The following is a 23,155-nucleotide window of genomic DNA, read 5'->3' as shown; positions in this document are numbered from 1 at the left end:
TTCCAGTGTAAATACACTTACTTTATGCCACATTAAAAACACATTTTTTTTGTGGTATGGCCTAAATGCCATTCCATATTATATGCACTTAAAAATATCACTAAATAGAGAAAAGATTTAAGTAACTTACAATGTAGTACTTTTCATTATGAATACCACAATATTACAGCACGTTTCTTTTGAAAGTTACATCCCCCAACACTGTTCCTGAGTGAGTCTATGTGGTGTGGGAAAGAAATGCGCATTGGGAAGAAAAGGCAGCGCTTATCCATTTAATGTATGAACTCTCATGGACCTGTCAAGAGACTGTGCTATTAGCTTATTAGAGTCATACCGCTGCTGGATTGCTCTCTGTCCGTTAAAGACATTAGCGGTGAACACAGACTGTACATTAACACCAGCGAGAGAATCCCGGTAAAAAGCCAGCAGAGATGTGAGGTAAACCGCCATGAAGATTCACAGAACATCAAAGAGAGCACGAAAGGAATAAAATAAAATAAAAAGACGAAGGCTATAAGCATGCATTTAAAACACAAGAAAAACACGTGTGTTTGACTGTTGCTCGTTCGACTTGTCAGAACAGTGAAAGCGAGTGAGTGGCGTGTGAGTGGCCTGTGTGTGTGTGTGTGTGTGTGCAGACGCTGAGTGAGAGTAATGATTGTCCTAGTCTGCAGACCATTTATTTGGCCATCTTAACTCAATTAAAAGAAAATAAGTCCGTCATGACCTTCAGCTGAACTGCTCTCTCAGCTTAGGTGCTGCTCCTCACAGGGCCAGAACTGATGTTCGGAAGAGCTGTCAGTCAAGGGCTCTTCTACACCTACAGTACTCGCATACTACTATTCACCTAAACTAATGTGTTCTTTTCTCTTACATTCAGATAATGTGTTAATTTAGTTTTATATATATATATATATATATATATATATATATATATATATATATATATATATATATAAATGGTGTTCATGTCAGCTTGAGCATGCAATGCATAATATGCGTTGAGTACACGGAAAGATTATTAAGTATAATTTTCTTTATCAAAAAAGTTGTAGTCATTACTGTTATAGTCATAAAACCTCCAGATCGCTGCTTTTTAAGCTAATCAAACAAATTAGCTAATTCTAATTCTGATTATGCTTACAATTCCAGTTTTTCAGCACTTTTGTCTTATGTTTAAAAAGCTGTAAACATACATGAGAATTAGGTTCCAGAACCAGCCCCCGATACCTGGTTCCACTGGCTTTTGAGTCAAAGCTGCTCTCTTCCAGTAGTAGAGTAGCAGGGCCTCTGCCTCAGGCTCAGAGACCACGATATAAATATCTCCGGTCTGTTTGATATGCAGCTACACGGAGGAGTGTGGCTGGGGTGAGGGCAGGAAACACTAAGCACTGCATAAATCTAGAATGTGCAAAATCTTCACCAGCCCAGCAGAGAAGAAACACCCTGCTGAAAATATCAACCAGTGACAGTGCAGTAAAGGGTTACCAGTCCAAAGGGGGAACATAAAGGAAGTTTTCTTTCAGTACTATGCTGTGTTCTTGTTCCGGTTGTGTCTCAAGGGTCGGGACCAGGCGTGCTCTCATCTATCACCCGTAGAGCACCCTCAGGGTAAGTAAACATTTGTGAAATTTTGAAAAGTTGGTGGTTATGTCCTGAAAAGTGTATGACTCATTCTTCCTGTACTGCACATGCTATGAAACACCAACTTTGCCAGCCCATTCATATGTGTTTAAGCAAACTCTCAGCAGTGGAACAGGCTAAGGGGGTCTTTCTAAAGCTGAAGCTGGGCCCAGTGCCATCGATGTGGCTAAATCAGTCTAAGCCCCAGTGTGCCGGCTGCAGGCAGAGCAAAGCAGAGCAAAGCAGAGCTTGATGGGTTAATCGAGCTCAGCGATTAAGAGTCAGTACAGCTGTGAGATGAACACACAGATCAGGGTTAAAAGATGTGAACAAAATCATGTTTGTGTTTATTTATTACAAATACAACACAATACATATTATTGTTGATAATTGTAATGCAAAAAAATAATAATATCAAGGTACTGTTTATGTAAATATTGCTATTACTATTGATATTACTAATAATATTTATAATATCAGCAGTATTGAATTGTCTAATATAATTTTTTTAAATAAATGAACTATTTATTTACAATGCAACAATACATTTACATCATCAACATAAATAATAATAACTACAACAACAGTAATAATAAAAACATGATCAACAACGAGAATTAAATAGTTTTTAAAATGTATAAATAAAAATGTGTTTATTAAAATTACAACAATTCAGTATTATTATTGATATTAATATTAAGGCTATCAATATGTATCAATGATGTTTATTTATTTGTTCATTTAAAATAAAACAAAATGCATTTTATTACTGATATCAACAAGTATTGTGTCTAATATAAATATATATATTTGTATTTAAATAGTTTATTTAAATCCCAAAACAATGGAAGCTATTGTTGTTATAATTATTGATGATGAGGATGATGATGATGATGAAAACAACAATGAGAATTGTTTAGTGTCTAATATAAATTAAAACAATTAAAAACTATATCTATTTATTTATATTTGACTAAATACATATTACCACCACTACAACTACTACTTCTACTAATAATATGAACAAGTATTGCATTGTGCCTAATATAAATAAATTACGGCATATTAAAAAACACCTACGTAGAATTCTATTATTATTATTAGTATTACTATTATTATTATTTTAAAATATAATTCAACAGTCCTAACAATAACTGTTGTAAGCAGGTTTCCTGTAACAGATCATATCACAGATGTCGGGTGTTTGAATCAATAGCCGTAAAACCAAAGTCCAGAGAGATGGATGGAGGGATGGTGAGAGAGCCCTTGGATTGACTGACCCCTACCACGGCCACCTGGACCATCACCCCCCCCCTCCCCTCATAATCAGAAGGCGTCAGACAATCCTTCAAGCACAATGTGAAGACAATCCCACACTGTATTTGAGGAGGTGTCAAACAGAGTAAATCCCCTCAGCCCACGCCTGACCATAAAGCACAAACACATGCAAAATTAATCTAGAGAGGAGCAGGGGTTAAGCCTGTGGGACAAAACCGGGTCAGTACAACACAATGCGTCTCCTCTCCCCCTCTTCCTCTCCTTCACACATATTTACACAAACACATGAGCAGGAGAGACACAGACAGACGCCGGAGTCCAACAGCAACAGATGTTTACGGTTGTCCGTTTCCAGCTAATTTGCTCAAATAGATTTAACGAACGGCAACCTCATTTGTGTAACAGACGATATGGCCGTCACTGGCATCCAAATGCATTCATGCCCAGTCCACAGATGCTTAAATGTTGTAAATTTGAATTAAAAGTGTAAATAACAGACAGATAATACCTATGCAAGGTTTTACTACAAATAAGAGCTCTATGAAAACCGACAGTATAAATCTCTGCACTCATGTTTATGGAAATTCACTGCTGCTAAGTCAAATAACAGTCAATGTGCACGGTTTACTTCCTCTGTTATTTTTACTGCCTATATCCATAACAAATAAAGAGAAAAAAATGGTACTAAAAAAAATAAATAAACAAAACAAGTGAACAATTAAATCTCCCTAGATGAGCTGGCACAATGAGGTGGTGGAAAAAAAAGTCATGAGTGGTTCAAAACAGCTAAACCTTTACACAGCTTAAGCAATCCATTAATTTGCTAAATATGATAAATTCAATATTAACCCCCATGTTCACAGCAAAATGTCCAAGCTGGTCTGTTCCATACAATAAAAGTACATGGTACATTTTCATTGATTAAGAACCTAAATTCAGTCTGTTCAACCTATATAAATCACTTTTACAGAGTTATATGATGTATCTTTCCGGAGCTCAACAGCCCTTGATCCACTTTCATTGTATGAAAAAGTGCAGCTTATACACTCTGCTAAACATCTCTTTTTGTGTTCTACAAAATAAATAAAGTAATACAGGTCTGAAATAAGATGAGGACAAGTAAACAATGAAAGAATGTTAATTTTTGGATGAACTATCCCTTTAAGCTTCAGCCCATGTCTTGTGGCATACTGAGTCTTTGATTCAGCCGAGGAAAAGCTCCCACTGAAGGGATTTTATTGAAAACATGGACCGGCGCTGCTCTCCCCAGGTCTGACACCAAAGACATAAGCAGATCGGCTGATTAGAGAGACGAGCCCCAGACTCCTGTTTTAATGAGATGCAAGGCCATGCGTCATGGTGCAGTCTGCCAAAACGTAAAATAAGATGACAGGCCAGCAAAGCCAGTAACATTACTTCACTCTCTCTCTCTCTCTCTTTCGCTCTCAGAATAAAAGAGCTGGCTGTGATATGTAAGATCATGGTCGGCCAGGTAGAGGTAATGTGATGTAGACCCTTGCCAAGACACCATGCAGATGTGACTCTGGGGGGGAAAGAGCTGTCTCGGCTTTCTCTGCTTCCGCTCCTGAGGGAAACAAATTTCCTCTTCCATCGTACTCGCTCTCTTCTTTTTACCAGACTCTCTTGCCAGACTCATGGACTATAGGTCAAAGACCTCGCTGGGGAACTGCTGCTGTTAGACGCAATCTCACAAGCAAAATATGTTTTTTGTTTTAGTCAATAATGGCGAAAGATGCATATTATGATGCTAATTTAACTTTAGAAGATTCTGAAGAAGAAAACTCTAGAAAGAATAGAATTGTTAAAACTAATCATAATAATGTCTGGGCTTAACTTGCTTGAGCTGCATAAGCTGAAATTATTTTTTTAACTAAAAAAATTACAATAATTTGCTAAAGGGTTAATTAAATCACCCATACAAATGCATACAATACATATAAGATTAATCAGACATATACAACATACATGTAATGTTATAACTAACATTTGAACAAAATGACCTGAAAGCTTACAAGACAGTCAGAATCTGTAAGTCACACTGTGGATAAGCTTTTCCCAAAACAAAAATGAAAAATAAGCAACAAAAAAAAAAAAAAAAAAATGTTTTTGAAAACAATTGTTTTCTCATGTTTTATGCAATGTTAATGCTTTTTTACAATTATAATTAAATCATAAATAAATAATAAAATCACTTCAAATAAAATAAATCATTTCCATCAAATGACAAAAGGTATGACTAAAATAAACAAATAAACTAAGTAATTAACATTGGCTACATCATTGCGGGAGATTCCTGACATAATGCATAACTCTTGTGTAGCTTTTGGCCCTCTGGATGCAATAATCTCCCAGGAAACATAACAGAGGTGTGTGTGTGTGCTTTAAAATTTTTTAATCAAATCACATGAGAATGGGGAAAAAAAAGTGCCAGTGGATCAACACGCAATGGATCTGTCACTACATGAAAATTAAATTAAATGCGGCAGGCATTCTGGGATACTGACTTTGAGTGGCAGGGCTTGAGATGGCAAGTGAACACAGCTCTCTTTCTGTACAGTATATGACTCTGGGTTTGATTCGAATCTAGTCCATTAAGCGGGCCTCGCATCTTAAGCAGCGGGCTATGTGGAAGCTGTTAGTTAAATCAATTTAAGCCATTTCCGCACTTAAAACAACTTCCCCCGTTGCCATACGCCAGCGGGAAGATCAGAGATTTGATGTAAACTCATGTTCGTTCCAAATGTGCTCTAAAGATGGATTCATGCAGATAAAACTCCTTCCTATCATAGTTAGTCGCTGGGATAAACGTACCCCGTTCAGAGAATTAATGCACTTATTTAATTACAGATTCATTTATTCCTGGTTTTCTGTATGACATCCGCATGGTTCAGCATGTATATTGCATTAACTTTACACATCCATCACATTTGCACAAGCAGCACACATTAAACTCGACACAAACAGAGGGCTTTCCCCATCCGCTCAAGCTCACTTGCCCATCGGGAAGATGACAAGATCTTTACACTTAAGATCTGCCTGAGTCCTCAGGCCATGGCCAGATACCCTGCACTTGCCCAACTGTGTGACAGCCAGTATCTCCTCCCCATCCACCCCCACACCTCTATATCTCCAGCCACGGACAGATGGGCGGAAAGGTGGAGCACGTCAAGCGTAAAAAAGACGGATGACTTTTGGCGCGCTTACCATCACGAAGGGGCACAGAGTGGGGCAGATTCTCTCTCTTATTTGTAAATCATTAAAAGAATATTCTGGGTTCAATGAAAAAAAAAAAACTTTTATCTATAAAGATTTATTTGATCAAATCTGCCCTAATAATTTGCGCTAACATATTTCAAGTAACTTTCACTGATACGGCTCTGAACAATTTACCTGTTATAGTCGAGTAAATTCACTTACTATTGAACTTAACATTCATAAAGAAATAAAGCAAATATTACATAATTATATTTAATTTCACATATATAATCAAGTCAAATCTATTTACCTATGTTCAGTCAATTTAACAAAGATAATAAATAACTTTAGCTTGGCCAGCAAAAGTTTGTGTAGTTTTTACTTCGTCAAAGCCTACTTGGCAATACTTTGGCAATAAATAAAAAATGTAAACTTATTAGACCTAACGAAAAACGAATATATATAAATATATTTCCTCCAGAAGGAAAAAGATGCATTAAGAGCTGGGGGGTGAAAACTTTTGGAATTTGAAGATCAAGGTAAATTGTACTTAATTTGTGTACCGGGAAACATACAAGTATCTTCTGTTGCTTACGAAGGGCAGAACTAAATGGAAAAAAATTATATTTCAACAAAATAAGACAAATTTGGCCATCTTCATTGTGTTCAAAAGTTTTCACCCCCAGCTCTTCATGCATCTTGTTTCCTTCTGGAGCATCAGTGAATTTTTGAATCTTTTTAAATAGTTGTGTTTGAGTCCCTCAAATGTCCTCAGTGTGATAAGATGTATCTCAAAATCATAAAGTCCCTGCTGGAAAGGGTTCAAATATGCAAAGATACTGGAAAACTGAAGAATCTGCAGGACCTTAAAGATTTTTCTGAAGAACGCTGCTCAGTTTAACTGTTCAGAACAAACAAGGGACTCATGCACAACCATCACAAAACAGAAAGACAGTTGAGGATCATCAGGTAACAGAACACAGTACTAAGAACCAAGGGTTCCCAAACTTTTGAGTAGGGTTATTTTAATAATTTCAGCATTTTTTTTGTCTTGTGGACTAAATGTTAATATATTTTATGCACAATATCTTACTCAGGACAGTACTAAATAAAATATAACATGCATTTAGTATGATCTCTCTTATTTTTTGAAAATTACTCATATTTTCACAATTTCTGGAAGGGGTGCCCAAACTTTCGAGCCCCACTGTATATATACATACATACATATATACATATACACACACACACACACACACACACACACACACACATTTTTTACCTCATTAATTACTCATGGCCCAGTGCATGATGGGACACCAGTATCAAAAAAGTTTAGTAGGTTTTAGAGTAGGCTATATTTAAGCTTTAATTTCTACAAGCTTGAATTCAGTATAAATATGTATCTAACATACTAATATAGAATTAACTTTTCATTATTATTATTATTGCCTGAACCTTTTACAAAATTTCCTTTTTTTTTCTGTAATGTAATTTATCACTGAGTAAAAGCTCAAGTTAAGCACAATTGACTTTATTTGAGGTGTAATTACCACAAAAATATTTTTTCATTCGTCCCTCATTTACTTTACTAATAAAAAAGTACATTACAGTGAGGCACTTACAATAGAATAGAATGAATAATTAAAACAGCCTACTGTTTCAATAGTAAAGTCACACAATGTACACAATACATGTTTAAAGAAAATTGCTTTAAGACATTTTCTGCTTCAAGTTCAATTAGTTATTGTACAGCTTCGTCCATGACAACATATCACCTAAAACCCTGGAACAACCATACATTAAAAATGTGACTTACCAGCTTAATGTAAATGAATAATGAAAAAGTTCGAAACTTCACGTCTTCTTTCAAATCCTCTAAATATTGGCCTCATTCACTTCTATTGTAAATTCTAAAAAATTTGACCCATTCACTTCCATTCTAAGTGCCTCCCTGAAAACGATGGATGAGGTGAAACATTTTTTTTTTGGTAAACATCATGTATCCAATCACCCTAAGCTAGGCAAATATTCCAATTAATAAGCCACATAGCTCACACAAATCATAATAAACAAAGCACAAAGTCTGTCCAAGGGCAGGTGAAAATTACTTGTAAGTGTTTGAGAGAGAATGTGTGTGTGTGTCTGTGTGTGTGTGTGTGTGTGTGTTGTGTACTTTTGTGCTGCTTACTCAGGCAGAGCTTCTCAGCAGAATTTAATGAACTGAGAACGACCTTGATCAGTGATTCAAAGCCGGGATTAGAGGGCATTCCCCTCCTCTGCCAGGCTCTGCCCTCACATTCATCAAGTGTGTGTTTTGATCTTTCAGGCACATCACATGTGTTCCCCCAACCAGAGCCAGCAAAGCAAACTCCCATTGACTCAGGCCTTTCTGCAAATTACCCACGTACACTAGCAATAACGAAGCGCCCAAACTTTGAACACATCCTACGCTGAACCGTTAACTTTTGATTAATCCTGGATGCTCTTCAGTCCTGATACTGCCAGGAGGGGCAGCTGCAATCAAGACAGGCCTGGTTCTTCTTCCCAGGTTTTTTAGTAATAACTACAGTGGACTGACCTAAATAAATTTAAATGAGCAGATCCAGAATCAACCCTGAAGACTTTTCACATACAGTACATCACTTTCTGACATTTTCGTGATTTTACGACTAGAAAATAGCTTATGTAAAGCACATCGTTTGGAATTATGACTAGGACAGAAGCAAAGTGCCACCGCTGCTGGCCGACGGGAAAAACAGGCTTATTGGAACATATTTGATAATAAAAATGGTCATACTGTAAGTTTTACTAGACAGGCCCTTCCTATGAACCCGCTCTGCTAGCGTCCTTCGAGAAAACACTGAGTGCAAGGAAAGAAATGACTTTTTCCTTTCATTTTATGTGGTCTCCAAACTTCAAGTAAAAGTAATGAGCTAATTGTGGCTTTCGATGTCAACCCGTTCCCTCTCAGTCCCTCTCTCTCGTTTTTTTTTTTTTTCAAACCAGCGTGTTATTCTTCGAACTCCATAAAGCTTTTCAAACCATTTTGCAATCATGTCTTGGGTTTGAGGAGTTCATCTAAGTCAGTGTAAATGCAAGGTATTAATTATGCTGAATAGATGGAGAGAGAGTTGGCTGCCACGCTCCATTTAAAATATGGTCAGTATAATCGAGCCCTGCTGAGTGCGGAAAGCAAAGCCCAGGGAAGACTGAGGACAGGAGAGGTAGAAAAGTAGTCGGTCGGAAAGTGACAGTGTCAAGGGTGACTTAAATATCAGCATGGAACATTTATGACTTTCACAAGCAAATTTTTTATATATATTAAAATAAACATTGAACTGCGAAATTAACACAAATTTACCTTTGGACCCCAGTGTAACTGAACACTACTTTCAGTGCTGTAACTGGACACTAGTAATATTTTCTTGATTTTGAATCACTTGTTCATTCAGATTTTTTACTTAAATAGTGTAGCCTTAAGGACTTCTTATTCCATGTAATTTACATTGCATCCATGGCTTCTCTGTCCTGCCAGTGGGAAAAAAACTGTTCAGTCTCCAAATAGAGGTCAAATGAAGAGGTATGAACACATGTAGTGCCAGATGAGCTGTATAATAACAATCAGCATGGATCTGCTAAAGAGGGATGCTGTCAGAACAGCTCATCACACACTGAAAACAGACAGAAAAAGACAACCAGAAAGAACGGAGAGAGAAGACTAGAAAAAATGAAGAGGAAAAGAGATGACAGTCAGGGGGAGAGAAATAGCAAGGGAAGTGGCACTGAAGGACAATGGGAGGGAGGGTGGTTAACAGGAACAGGAATAGGAGTGAAAGAGAAGCCGGACCCACGGAGCATCGAGGGAGTTGTTTAAGGAGAAACAGTGTCCGTTTGTGGCCGGTGATAATACTTTCCATTCAACAGAGCTCGCAGCGCACTGATTCCTCTGATTGCAGCCTGGCGCCCTCCTGGCGAGGCTCTGCGCTGAAATTAAATCCACTCTATTCAGTTATAAATTATAATGCTCTATAAACAACACCCCCACTGGGAAAAGAAGCAGTGGGTGAGCGAGACAGGGAGAGAGAGAGAGAGAGAGAGAGAGAGAGAGAGAGAGAGAGAGAGAGAGAGAGAGAGAGAGAAAGGAAAACAGAGATTAAACAGGAGGAGAAAAGGATGAGGATAATGGAGGAGGAAATAATCTGTTTTTAAAGTTATGTATGTATGTATATGTTTGTGTGTGTGTGTGTGTGTGTGTGTGTGTAGTGCACACACACACACACACACACACATATATATATTTAGCAAATAAATAAATGAAAATCATAACTGTGATAAATTAATACTTAATGTATCTGTATCAATGTATCTATATAATATATATTTGAAAAAAATAAAAAAAATAAAAAATAAAAAAAATAAAATACCAAAGCTACAGCATGTTAGCAAAAATTACAAATTGACATTCTTGGAAATGACAAATCGACAATGTTCCAAAGTATCATGTTTAAACCACAAAATGGAATACATCCGTCAAAAAGGTGAACTGAACAAGTGAGGAAAGAGAGAGATAGAACACAAGGATGAGATTGCTGTTCACTAGCTTCTCTGTTCAACACAATGTCCGTGTTGCACACTGGGAGCTCTGCACCTCTCTGCTGTCTCTTTAATCCAGTGCAAAGACTGAAAGCCACAACACCCACACAGTGAAATCCAGCACACGCTGAAACACTACCGAGCCCAACACACACACACCCTCTCTGTTTGTCACTTACACCCCCTGGTTGCACACAGGGCAAATCCTAAACCAGTACTAAGCTCTAATTTCATTCCAACATTCACATTTTACACGAACATACAGTGTTTTAGCTTTTTATGTTAAGCGGTGCGAGCTGTGACTGAAAGCTGGATAGAAGTCAAACTAATTTTAATTACAGACAGCGTTAAAGTCTCTGCATTACTGACCTCTAATTAGTTTACTCAAACACCCCTACACATCCACAGTGTGCTTTTAACTACTGAGCCTGGGTCTGTAACTAGGAGTTCTGTAATTTCTTAGCAAACAGCAGCAGCAGATATGAGCTACTTGCTTCTCCTTTGTAGAGTTTCCAGATGCAATTAGTGAGACACGCTATTTTAACATAACGGCTTCCAAAAAAAGGGGGGAGTACATTTTTTTTATTTAGAAAATGTTCATTTTTGGGTGACCTATGCTTGTAATCTATTCATATTAAAATATGTATACAAAATTAAAATAAAACATTACATTCATAAATATCTCAATATTTTCTCCTTTTTTTCTTCATTTTCTGAACACGACTATTTTGGATTGACCTTTGATACAGAATACAGGAGCTAACTGGACCACGCTAACCAGCCAAACCTTGACCCCTTGGTTCAAAATGGCACTGTATATTCTAGACAGTTTGTGATGAAGTCAGCGTCGACAGACTCTCAAGCAAACAGGTCATCAACATGAAAATGCAGGTGGTGTTAATTTTTTACGTGAAGACAATACAACCCAGACACAAACCTGGCAAACACAACATGCAACAACAGACCCAGAGTATCAAATGGGAGGTGAGTGACCGTAAATGTCCCCAGCGTCCCGAGTCTGACAAAAGAGCTGGGAGAAAGTTTCCCAGGCCGTAGTACAAGAGCACACTCATTCATCCTCCACGCTACATTTGAAACCTGTTGCTGGGTGAGAGAAAGAGCTCTCCTCTAATCGACTGTGCGTACCACCGAGCAAATAGATGTCGGAGGTATAATTGCTAACGTCTGTCTCGTAGCATAGTCAAAATAGCTGCTGTAAACAGCCCAGTCGTCCAATCCCGGGGCTCCTATTCGCTCCCTGACCAATTACAGCGCGATTGGCAGAGCAAACAAAGACTTATTGGTTGTTAAGTTGGCCTTTCATCTCCGGAGTTCCCTCCCCTCCTCTGTTCCACACACAACATCTGCAAACACCTGATACACATCCAGCACCCCGCTGCCCTACACTCTTGTTAAATTGTTACCACACAGTAAATTTAGCAGTGTTGATTTTCCAGTGTTACTATAAAGTGTTAAAATAAAGTGTTGGATCAACACTGAACAGAATGGGTCTAACACCAGAAGTGTCAGGTTTCAAATAAGAGTTGGTGTTACTTTACATAGTTGCAGACGTCAACTCTCATTCAGAGTTAATCAGGCCACACCTCCATTAACGTGCAGACAGACGTCAATTTTCATCGAAACAGACCACATGCGGACGCCATTTTACTTCGCTGGAAGCGTGGTGGTAAGTCTTTCAATTTAATGTTATATTACAGATACAGACTGTAAATGTATTCTAATTTATAATTTGTATATAATCATTATAATTCAATCACAGATAATTATAATAATGATTGAGAAAGCCAACCAGCTCTGAAATTTGCTTCATCCTATGTTATGCCCCTTTATCAACGAATTAAAGCTTTGAATATAACTTCACGTTAGTAGTTTCGTCTGTCATTTCGTGTGTCGCACACAGCAGTCCTTTTTATTGATTAAACTCTGATCGTGTTCTTTTCAAAATGAGTCTATAAAGTCTCGCGCGCGCGCGCCATTTTACAGGTGAACTGTGGCACATGGAATTTCTGCAGTCCGCTAACGTTAACAGAAAATATATATATCAATATGGTTATTGGCCTAAAAAAGATTGTTCAGATTTTGTTTTAAGATTCGGCTTGGATTTCTCCTGATCGTTGACCATGCTTCTGGGACCTTCATGGTTTTGAACTGTGGTAACTTGATACGTTTTATGTCGATGTTTGAGCAGCGTTATATGATTTGTGATTTTATACAGTCTATGGTCAGACGTGGTTAACGTTAGTTTATTTATTTTAGTGAATTAAATTACTCAATTACATTTTAAGGAGCAAAAAATGTAATATGTGTAGTCGTGGGATATATTGATGTCTCATTTCGGAGGCTGCGTCCTGGTCGCATTTGAAGGCTGCATACGTCATCGGGGAAGTCTCATTTGAGAAAAGTGGACAATGTCGACAATTAAAACCAATTTACCACAGATATTTTTATGTAAAATTTATCGGCAATAACGAGGTTTGACCATTGGGGCGCTGTACGTAGCGTAAAACTGTATTGCAAGTATTTCCGGATACAATAGATGAAGAAACTTATTTAGACTGCAGGAGGAGGAGAGTTTGAAAGTTTGCACGGAGACGAAAATGGTATCATTTCTCAAAAGTTCCCGTTTTGTCTTGTAAATGAGGGGTTATAACGGATAAAAAGTTAACCTATTTCGATTTAATTGGTATCTTTGCCGTTTTGATAAATTATTAAAGTTGTCTTGATATTTTTATTTTTTTACAATCTTGTTTCAAATTGAGTCTGTGTTTGTAGCAAACCAGTAAGATGTGTTTCTTCCTCTACAAGCCAGGAGTTCAGGTGCTTAATCACAATGATTGTCAAAGCACAATTTAGGAATAGGAAGAAATTCATAAAAATCTCAGAGGCGTGCTTTGATTTATTTCTAGCAGAGGGTGAGTGATATTTAATATCATAATAATTTAATCTATATGTTTTTTTATAGCTTTGTCAAATTATAAATAAAACTTGACTAAAATTGGTAAATATTTTGTTTTGCAGTGAAAGAGAAGTTCTCAATTCCAGACGACCTTGCTGTTACAGTTACAGATGAAACTGGTACAGAGGTGGATAAAGATGTGTTTCCTGATCTAATGTCCACCAGTGGGTTGGTTTTAGTCATAAATGAGTTGACTGACATTGGTGAGTGAAAGCAGGACCAGCTGAATGATCTGTATCCCAATTTATGAATGACTACTGGTAGTGTTTTAATATCTTCAGTGTTCAAAATATTGTAGGTGTACAACAATGTATTTCTAAAAAGTAAACAAATGGCAAGGGTCATATTGAGTCTTTTTATTTCAACAACCAATGTTCTGGATTAAAAAATTCTCATTATTATTTTTTTTTAAATTCAGTATTAATATATACTAACATGACATCTATTAACCCCAGTTTTAACATTAACAGGATCTTCCACACCTCAGTCTTCAGTAAGCTTGGATACAGATACACTGTCTCTAACTTCAAAAAGCAGTGAAGAGAGTGACTGGTTTAGTCCAAAACGATTCAGAAAGGATGAAGATGATGATGTGGCATCACAACGAGCACAGGCCAGAGATGTGAGTCCCAGTAGCATTACACAGACACTGGGTGTTTTACTCATCATGATATTCAGTTTCATTAAGGTTTTTTTTTTGTAATCCCCATATATAATGGTAATATTTTTTAGATCAGGGTCATATTTAAGGGTAATTTAGATATTACTGCACTATCTTCTCTCATAATAGTATCTGTTAATAATACTCTCTTTTTTTATAGCTGATAAAACAAATTCTACAGACAAGACCAGGTGGAGGAAATGTGCTTAAGGAGTATGAAGATACAGGCACAATTAGTGATGACACAAGGAAAGTGATGGTGAACATCTTAGTTGCACACATGATGGAGACAGAAGGGTAATTCTAAAAATATAATTCGCTCTTGCATTATTCAGTTTGTTAGTGATTTTGATGCTCTATAGATTTTTTTTTTTTTCCTTAAAGTTAGTTTAATTAAATGTTCTTAAACATTTCCTATCAGCGTAAAGTAACATTGAGTGTTCCAATTCTTCAGAAGGGTTCCACATCGACTTACCAAACAGAAGTATGGATTGGGAATTATCACCTTATTTCCCTCACTCAGAGATCCCCAAGGAAGGACTGGATATGTAAGTCATTATCACTGATCAGACATTCAATATTTTGTGCTCAGTTGGAAATGTCTAAAGATGTTTTTATTTTTTATTAAGGGTTAAATTAAGAATTTGTGTCATTTCAACAGGAACATTTCTATGATGGCCAAAAAAACACTGGATTCTTGTCATGGCGCCTCAAGACAGTACAAAGGGGGACAAGACCTTCTGGAAATAAGGAAGATCCAAAAACAGAAGAAAAGGGAGGTCCTTTGCTTGACAGACAGCTATGTTACCAAGAACATCAGCTAGATAATGATCAAAGTGTAGAGGCCATCTCTTTGATGAATCATACAAGTGAACGTGAGGTCATCATGCAGAAGATGAAGGCAACGTTTGAATACAGACAGCGCCTTGTCCATGATCCAGAGGGATCCACCACCATTCTCTCTGTTTTTCCTCGGTTCCTGGACACTAAAGGATTGGTATGGATTTTCTTTCAATTTTTTACTAAAATTTAAATGTTAGTATCAGAGAACTGTCAAATGGTCTGCATTGTTGAAACTGGCCACATTATTGTAATCACAATATATTGTAATTTCTTTGTGTTTTCTTCAAAACTTCAGATTCTTCAGGACTTCACATTCCTCTTTGGGTCAGAAACTGCTTCCAGACTTTTGGAAAGGTGGCCGACAGTTTTCAAAGCAAAGGTTATCAGACTAGGAGAAACCTTGACTCCCACTCCACTGCTGAAAAGATTACTGTCATCTGCCAAACAGAGCAAAGAAAGCAGCGAGGCACAGGATTCCCCAGGTGAAACTTCCAATGACTTTGCAGTAAAATCATACTATACATACTCATTTTTGTGTAGACATTTAACAAAGTTACTTTTTTTTCCAGAGTGGGACAGTGATATATCATCCTTCCTTCTACTTTTGCATCTCCTATCACCCCAGGCTTCAGGAAGAAAGAAAATCCAAAGGATCAGTATTTCACAGGCTATTGACCATCTGGTGGTGTTTCACAAAGTAGGTATCTGGTACACTGGTGCCAAAATACAAGGCCTATAAGTGTTACACTTTGAATTGAATATTTATTTATTTTTTACTATTAGATAAACTGTAAAATGATAAATGTAAAATTAATCTAAATATGATCTAAACTAAAATTGTTGTTTGTGCATGTACGGTTTTGATTTGGAGTGCTTCCTGGTCTTTATGATGTGCAATTAAGCTAAAAAGTCTCAAATAAATGTTAACTGATAAAGCTGTACTTATTAATTTATCATTATTATTCAAAGACGTAATTTTTTTCCCCCATTTAGGCATGCAGGAGCATACAGGAACACCTTGAGCTGGAAGAGAATCGTCAGCCATACATTCTTGCCTCAGGGAGCAGCAAGGAAGCCATCAGTCACTACTTCATTGTGGTGGATAAAAAGCTCATCCCCTGTCAAGAATCCTCTTCACTGGCTGCCATTGATGAACTCTTCAAGGTTCATTTTGTTTTCAGTCTCAGTTATGATCCTCCACTCAAAAATTTGTACACTTTTCTCCAGACTACAGTGTACAAAATTGATGTTGGCACCACAAGTGAGAGCCCGAGAGTAAAGGAGCTTAGAGCTAAGTTTTTGAATGATGTTTAGATGCTATGTCTGTAAATCACTGTTTGCTACAATAGCTAAATTAATTCGACACCTAAAACTTGTACATGGTTTATATCCTGGTAAGAAATTTGGTCTGGTTTGTGATCAGGATGGTTGTTCCTTGCAATTTAAAAGTTATGAAGGGTTTAGAAAACATTTAACTAGATTTCATTTGAGGGCTGTAGCATCAAGCAGTGAAACTGTATCTTTACAAAATCAGCAAGCTCCAGATCTCAATGAAGCAGTATCACTTGTTGTGTCTGACACAGAGCAAAGATTACATGATGCGAGTTTGCATGAATGTTCTTCTGATTCAAGGGATAGTTCGAGGGAAAGGTGTGCATCAATAATAGCCAAATTACAGGGCAATGGTGTTGCAAACGGTGTAATCATGTCAGTTGTTGAAAGCATGGAGGATTTTGTTAATGATTTCCATACAAGTTTAAGGGAAAATGTTTTAAATGTTGTGCCTGTTGACAGCACAAGTAGAAGTTCAGTTGAAGAAGTTTTTAATGGTTTTAATAATCCATTCTCTGATTTTAATACAGATACAAAATGGAGAAAATATTTCAGTGAGAAATGGGGGGTTGTTGAACCTATTGAAATACACTTAGGTGTCAGATACGATTCAAGAAGAAATAAAATCTCTGGGATGTATGAACAGACAACAGTTAATGACACTTTCATATATATCCCTCTTCTGAAGACTCTTGAGTTCATTTTTAGGAATGATAAAGTGTGTAATCTTATCCAAGAGGAACGGCAAAGTGACATGTATTGCGATTTTTGTGATGGACAGTATTACAAAAAACATCCTTTGTACTCCATCCACAGCAATGCACTTCAGATCCAAATTTACTATGACGATTTTGAAACAGCGAACCCATTAGGATCTAAAGCAGGAGTTCATAAACTTGGCTGTTTATATTTTGTACTTCGTAACCTGCCAGCACACATTAACTCTTCCTTAATGAACATACATCTAATTTCTTTGTTCCATTCTGAAGATGGAAAAAAGTATGGCATGGACAAAATACTTGGCCCATTGGTTGATGATGTGAAAGTACTTGAGAAGAAGGGATTGATGGTGTCATTTTCTGAGGAGCCCATCTTTGGTACTATTTCGCAAATTACCGGTGATAACCTAGGTCTAAATAGTATTCTTGGTTATGTTGAATCTTTTTCTGCAAAACATTACTGCAGACTCTGTCTCACTGACAAGGTGTTAGCGCAGGAAGTATTTAGTGAGGATGATCCACGGATGATATTGCGTAATAGAAATCTAAATGAGGAGCATTACAAGTATCTTGCTGACAACCCCAATGAAAACTCATGTTATGGTGTTAAAAGAAATTCTATACTCAATACCTTGACTTACTTTAATGTATCTGATAACTTTGTGCTGGATATTATGCATGATATCCTGGAGGGAGTTGCACAGTATGAAGTGAAACTGCTTTTTGAATATATGAGTTGCAATCTAATTTCTGGCGATTCCATTCCTCAAAGATTGTATGCCTTCAACTATGGCTTTTTAGAAAGAAATAACCGCCCAACCAAGGTCAACCTTCAACAAGCAGGAAACAACATTGGTCTCAATGCAAGTCAGACATGGTGTCTCATTAAGAACATCCCTCTCATATTTGGAGATGTAGTCCCAGTGGGAGATAAGCACTGGCATTTGATGTTGCTGCTCTTACATATTGTTAATATTATCTTTTCTCCTTGCATCTCTGAAGGAATGATAATATTTTTGAAGCATCTGATAAAAGAGCATCATCAGTTGTTTAAGGATTTGTATCCTAGGAATCTAATTCCAAAACACCACCTTATGATTCACTACCCTGAATGCATCAGACAAATTGGCCCATTGATTCATGTATGGACCATGAGGTATGAGGCAAAACACAGGTTTTTTAAGAAAAATCTAAAAAATTTCAAAAACCTGACCAAATCGCTTGCAAAAAAACACCAGCTAGCCATTGCCTATCACTGGGAGTCCTGTACTATCAGGGGTATTGAGTCTGGGCCTGTTTCAAATGAGCTGTTGTCTGACCTTGAAAACTCAGATTTTATTTCAGAGCAACTCCAGATTGATATCTCTAGCGAGGTAATGGTCACACCGTGGGTAAAGTGTCAAGGTACTGAGTATCGCAGTGGTCTTGTTGTTTTCTTAGAGTTTGTTGATGATGCACCTGTTTTTGGAAAGATTGTTAAAATTTTTATTAAGGATGGAATTTATTTTTTGGTATCGTGTATGGAATCAGAGTTTATTGAACACCTTCATGCTTTCAGTGTTGTTGAACAAGAGCATTGTCTTGTACTCAAAAAACCTGAGGAATTGATGTACTACAAGCCATTTGATTTACAAATGTCCTATGGCAATGACCATCTTTTTTACATTGTCGTGGACTGTTATTTGTAATAATTTCATGGCATTTATGGTTTCTTGCTCTGTGCTGAAATAAAGTTTTGAAACCTTGACAGTGACGTTTTCTTCATAGTGATTTTCTAGTTTATTTTAGTTTTTAGGGTTTTTTTTAGTAGGTAATACAGAACCATAAATAACTCCCGAAAAAGTGTTCTATCAACACCAGGATGGTGTAAATTTTGACCCTTTTATACACCGAGTATATTGTGATTTTCATTTTTTAAAGGTGTCATGTCAACACCGGAATAGTGTAGAATTTTAACTCTGTCAGTGTTTGCTACAAAGCTACACCCAGCTCTGTAACAGTGTTGTTTTTATCTGCATCGGTGTTGATATTTCACTCTCTTAGTGTTCACATTTTAACACTGTATTGGTGTTGCATGAGGCAACACTTTTGAAAGTGTTAAATTAACACTTTGTGGGTGGTTCTCATATATACACTTTCAAAGTGTTGAAAATAACTCCTATGGTGTTGTTTACCGGATTTCAAATTTACTGTGCACTTTTTGCTAAGCCCGCTCCGACAATTAACAACACTGCTCTTTACTTCAAAGGGCCACTGGGCCTGTAGGTTTAACCTTACTGCTCCTTAAGATTTGTTTTTGATTTTCATGAGATCCCAAGACGCTTTCAACTTCGTTCTCTCACTCTTGCCGCGGTGTCTAGAGCCAGGCCTGCTGCCAGACTTGGTTATATAGAACAAATCTCAGGTTTTAAGTAAAAAAAGAAAAGAAAAGAAAATCTACTGTGACAAATCTGGAATTCAAAAAAAAAAAAAAAAAAACTGCCCACAAAACAATATCTACTACTTATGATTGACCTGGAACTGTTCCACAATTCTTTAAGGTTTCGTTAATATGTGTAGAATTGAGCAATAAGCCACTTAAGGTTGTGCATCACAGTGATTTTACCTTGTGTATAGTAACATCACAGACCCATGAAACCATGGTACAACCACTGTAATGAACGGCCTCTTTCGACATATTGATTTAATAACATGGTACTAGAAGCAAGGTGATAAAAGACACAATAAAATAATTTAAGTAATTAATAATAATCATAAGAATAATTGTATTAATGATCTAAATATGGTTAATCTTTTGTGAAATAATGACCAATTATCAAAAGCATTAAAATGACACAGACAATAGTAATAATTGATTAATAATTATTAAAAAATTATTAATAATTACTCCAATGTCTGAGATGTTACACAGAAAGTAACGTGTTAAAAATGTGCTCTAAACTCTGAGATGTTACGGTCATGGCCAGAAAAGGATAAAATAAAATAAAAATAAAGTAAAAAAATTCCTTCATGAAGAGTAACAAACAATCGTCCATGAACAGTAATATAGTTCATTAGTCTAACTTAAGGCAATTACAATTCCCATATAACAATTTCAAGCATAATCCATAATTTACTATCTGTTATAACTGCCACTTTTATTTTATTGCTCATTTTGCAGCTTTAATTGATACAGATAATCAAGATAAAACATAAAAGGATGGGGGAAATAGAGGCAAGACATTGTCGAGAAATACCTCAAGTCAGAAATAAACTTGTGTTGACTGCATGAGCATCACAGCTCACAGTGTCAGATCACCTGTGCTAACCTCTGTCACTTCTCCAAAATCTGTGGACCCATATAGATGCATATAACTACTGGATGGAAGCTAAACAACATTGAGTTTTAAAGCTTCACAGTGTGGTGAAGGAGCCTCAGGCTTGTGCTGCAGCTGTAGTCCTCTCAGAGCACTGATGTCCAACTGTGGCTCTCTGCTGCTGTTCAGAAGCACACTTCAGTGAATCTTCTGTGCAACAGAACACTCACTATGTGTCTGCGGCCGTCTGTTTTTCATCGGGCAGCAGGCTGAGTGTGAGGGCAGTAGCGTGTGAAGCGTGTTCGGGCGCCCCCTCCCAGCTCATCGCTATAGCCCCACAGACGCCCCTGCAGCACCAAGAGTGAACTAGAGCAAATGCGTTTATGAGTTAATACAGGAGCAGAAAGGTCTGTGTGGCTGTAAATGTATATGTGTCAATGAGAGCGAATGAGAGTATGGGGGTGCAAAGAGGGTTTAGGGTATGCGTGTGTGTTTGTGTGTGTGTGTGTTGTGCTGCTCTTTTTCAGTGAGCCAGCCCCATTGCAGCCCCGGGATGTGAGCTGTCACTTCAGATTGCTGGTGACGAGGCACAGAGCTGTCAAGAAAGGTGAAGACAGTCCAGAAAAGGAGAGAGAAAACGAGTGAGACTGACTGACGGACTGGTGGGGAGGGTTTTACAGGGAAAAATGCTCAGCATCAAACAAAGAGCAAGAGATGAGACAGAGAAAAATATTTTACAGTCAGCCAAAGACAGGACAGGATGTCACTGCATCACCTGGCAAAAAATAAATAAATACATAAATACATATATACATAAATAATTCACTAACCGTATGTGTGCATGCATATGTGTGCACAACTAACATCATGGCCTATTTATTGGTTTGCTCTTAAATTTTGGTTAAAATTTTGAACCATCTGAAACCACCAGAACAAAAAGAAAATTCGCTAAATTAAATAAAATCTAATAAAACAAAACAAAATAACACACACTACATTTGAATAGATTAGTCAACATTATAACAAGATTCAAAACTTTTTCTGCATATATAAGTACAGACGTATGGATGTGTGTGTGTGTGTGTGTGTGTGTGTGTGTGTGTGTGTGTGTTTGAAAGAAACCAGCCTTGTTGGCAAAACTTTTCTTTTAGATTCCGAAGCTTTAATGTCCTCAAAACTGTTCACAATCTGCACTCGTTTTGTTTGTGGTCTGGTGTCCCATATGTTAAAACTTAATTTAAAAATCAGTTGAGTACTACATTTGATGAAATAAAGTTTTAATACTTCACTCTACCGACCACAGAATCCTTTAAAGTGCAGGAAATTGAGAATAAAAGGAATAGCTGTTTGCACCTCCTCACTTTCAAGCCACAGTCAAATTGCTGCACGTTTGGTCATGCAAAACCATTATCACAGCTTGGTTGTGATTATGGTAATAGCACATCTTATTTATCAATATGAGGAGGACAATGAGATTCTGGTGGTGTGAGCAGATGGAATCGAAACGTTTTCTAAAGGTTCAGCTTCCCAAGTACTTACATAATAACTGTACAGATAATAATGGTGTGATTTCTGTGTGGTTTGCCTTTTTCAGTGAAGGAATCAAAGAAGTCTGGGATTCCCAGTAGAATAAAAATGATAAAAGAACTGCAAATTAAAGATTCACCAAGTATTCATTTGTTAAAGCATCATTGGTCAATGCAACAATGGTCCTAGACTGTATACTGAAACCTACTGGTGTGGTTGTTCTGAGGTAAAAAAATAAAAATAAAAACTTGAGGTACTGATTCCACAACAGAAACATCCTATTTGTCATGCATGATTAACCAAAAGTTTCCAAAAAAGGGGGGCAGAAATGCATACTACTTGTTTGGTAATGTCATCTCAAAATGGCAGCCACCATGATGAGAGACAATGTATACCCTTACGTAAAAAAAAAAACTTATTATAATTGGTGTCTCTGTCTCATGTGTGATTACATTTTAAACAAACTGATTGAAATTCATGCTCTTGTTAGATGTAAACATTTTAAAACCACTTCAAGTATTTATTATTTAAAAAATCAGTCTGGTTTCACAAATAGTGTATTAAATGGATAATTCACCCAAATATGTCATTAATTACACGTTCCAGGCCCAGAAACCTAGTAAAGACATTGTTAAAATAGCCCAAGTGACACCAATGGGTAAGTTCCCTTGTTATCCATGCAGGGTCAGAAAGCTCTTGGATTTCATCAAAAAATATCTTCATTTGTGCTCTGAAGATGAACAAAGGTCTTATGGGTTTGGAACAACTAAAAGGATATATAAATTGGTGACAGAATTTGCCTTGAACTATCCCTTTAAAAGTACACAAAACAGAAATAGTAAAATGCTAACCTATCCTTTCCACTGAATGATGTGCTGAACCCAATGCTTTGTGTCATGGCACATTTTGGGCTCTGTTGCGATTGTAAATCTCTTCAATATGGAGGTTTGCAAGTGTCAAACAGCCGTTTCCAGATCAGGCCCATATGTGGATACCAGCCAGTCATAGACTGCTCCCTTAATCTCTTTAGTCCCTCCAGAGCTAAAAATATAAATACTGACGGAACAGACTAATTACAGTTAGATTG

At 37.0% G+C, this 23,155-nt stretch overlaps 3 protein-coding genes across 12 annotated transcripts in view; 2 read left to right on the top strand and 1 right to left on the bottom strand.

Annotated features, from left to right (window-relative positions):
- Nucleotides 1-23,155, bottom strand: part of bcas3 (BCAS3 microtubule associated cell migration factor) — a 234,816-nt gene that overhangs the window by 96,337 nt on the left and 115,324 nt on the right. The window lies entirely within an intron of this gene.
- On the top strand, nucleotides 13,431-18,865 carry LOC113058513 (uncharacterized). Its single transcript, XM_026226477.1, has 9 exons — nucleotides 13,431-13,646; nucleotides 13,753-13,893; nucleotides 14,161-14,312; nucleotides 14,512-14,648; nucleotides 14,806-14,899; nucleotides 15,013-15,348; nucleotides 15,490-15,676; nucleotides 15,764-15,891; nucleotides 16,188-18,865. The coding sequence occupies exons 1-9, from the start codon at nucleotides 13,565-13,567 to the stop codon at nucleotides 16,506-16,508; spliced, it is 1,578 nt and encodes a 525-aa protein (XP_026082262.1). The 5' UTR covers nucleotides 13,431-13,564; the 3' UTR covers nucleotides 16,509-18,865.
- On the top strand, nucleotides 16,868-18,998 carry LOC113058511 (uncharacterized). 2 transcript variants are annotated; one of them, XM_026226475.1, is made up of 2 exons: nucleotides 16,868-17,332; nucleotides 17,615-18,998. In XM_026226475.1, the coding sequence occupies exons 1-2, from the start codon at nucleotides 16,900-16,902 to the stop codon at nucleotides 18,931-18,933; spliced, it is 1,752 nt and encodes a 583-aa protein (XP_026082260.1). In that variant the 5' UTR covers nucleotides 16,868-16,899; the 3' UTR covers nucleotides 18,934-18,998. The 2 variants fall into 2 exon arrangements, with proteins under 2 accessions (XP_026082260.1, XP_026082259.1); XM_026226474.1 differs by having other exon boundaries at nucleotides 16,868-17,337; nucleotides 17,620-18,998.

This window comes from Carassius auratus, chromosome 40 (genome assembly GCF_003368295.1).
Source record: "Carassius auratus strain Wakin chromosome 40, ASM336829v1, whole genome shotgun sequence".
Taxonomy (NCBI): domain Eukaryota; kingdom Metazoa; phylum Chordata; class Actinopteri; order Cypriniformes; family Cyprinidae; genus Carassius; species Carassius auratus.
This window is presented reverse-complemented; position numbering and strand designations above follow the sequence as displayed.

Excerpts from the sequence above, each read along its gene's own strand:
- LOC113058513 (XM_026226477.1), top strand. The coding sequence starts at position 13,565 with ATGATTGTCAAAGCACAATTTAGGAATAGGAAGAAATTCATAAAAATC. Across the intron at positions 14,900-15,012 it reads CCCAAGGAAGGACTGGATAT|GAACATTTCTATGATGGCCA; the intron begins GTAAGTCATTAT and ends TCATTTCAACAG. Across the intron at positions 15,677-15,763 it reads CGAGGCACAGGATTCCCCAG|AGTGGGACAGTGATATATCA; the intron begins GTGAAACTTCCA and ends TTTTTTTTCCAG.
- LOC113058511 (XM_026226475.1), top strand. The coding sequence starts at position 16,900 with ATGTCAGTTGTTGAAAGCATGGAGGATTTTGTTAATGATTTCCATACA. Across the intron at positions 17,333-17,614 it reads CAAAAAACATCCTTTGTACT|CCATCTTTGGTACTATTTCG; the intron begins CCATCCACAGCA and ends TTTCTGAGGAGC.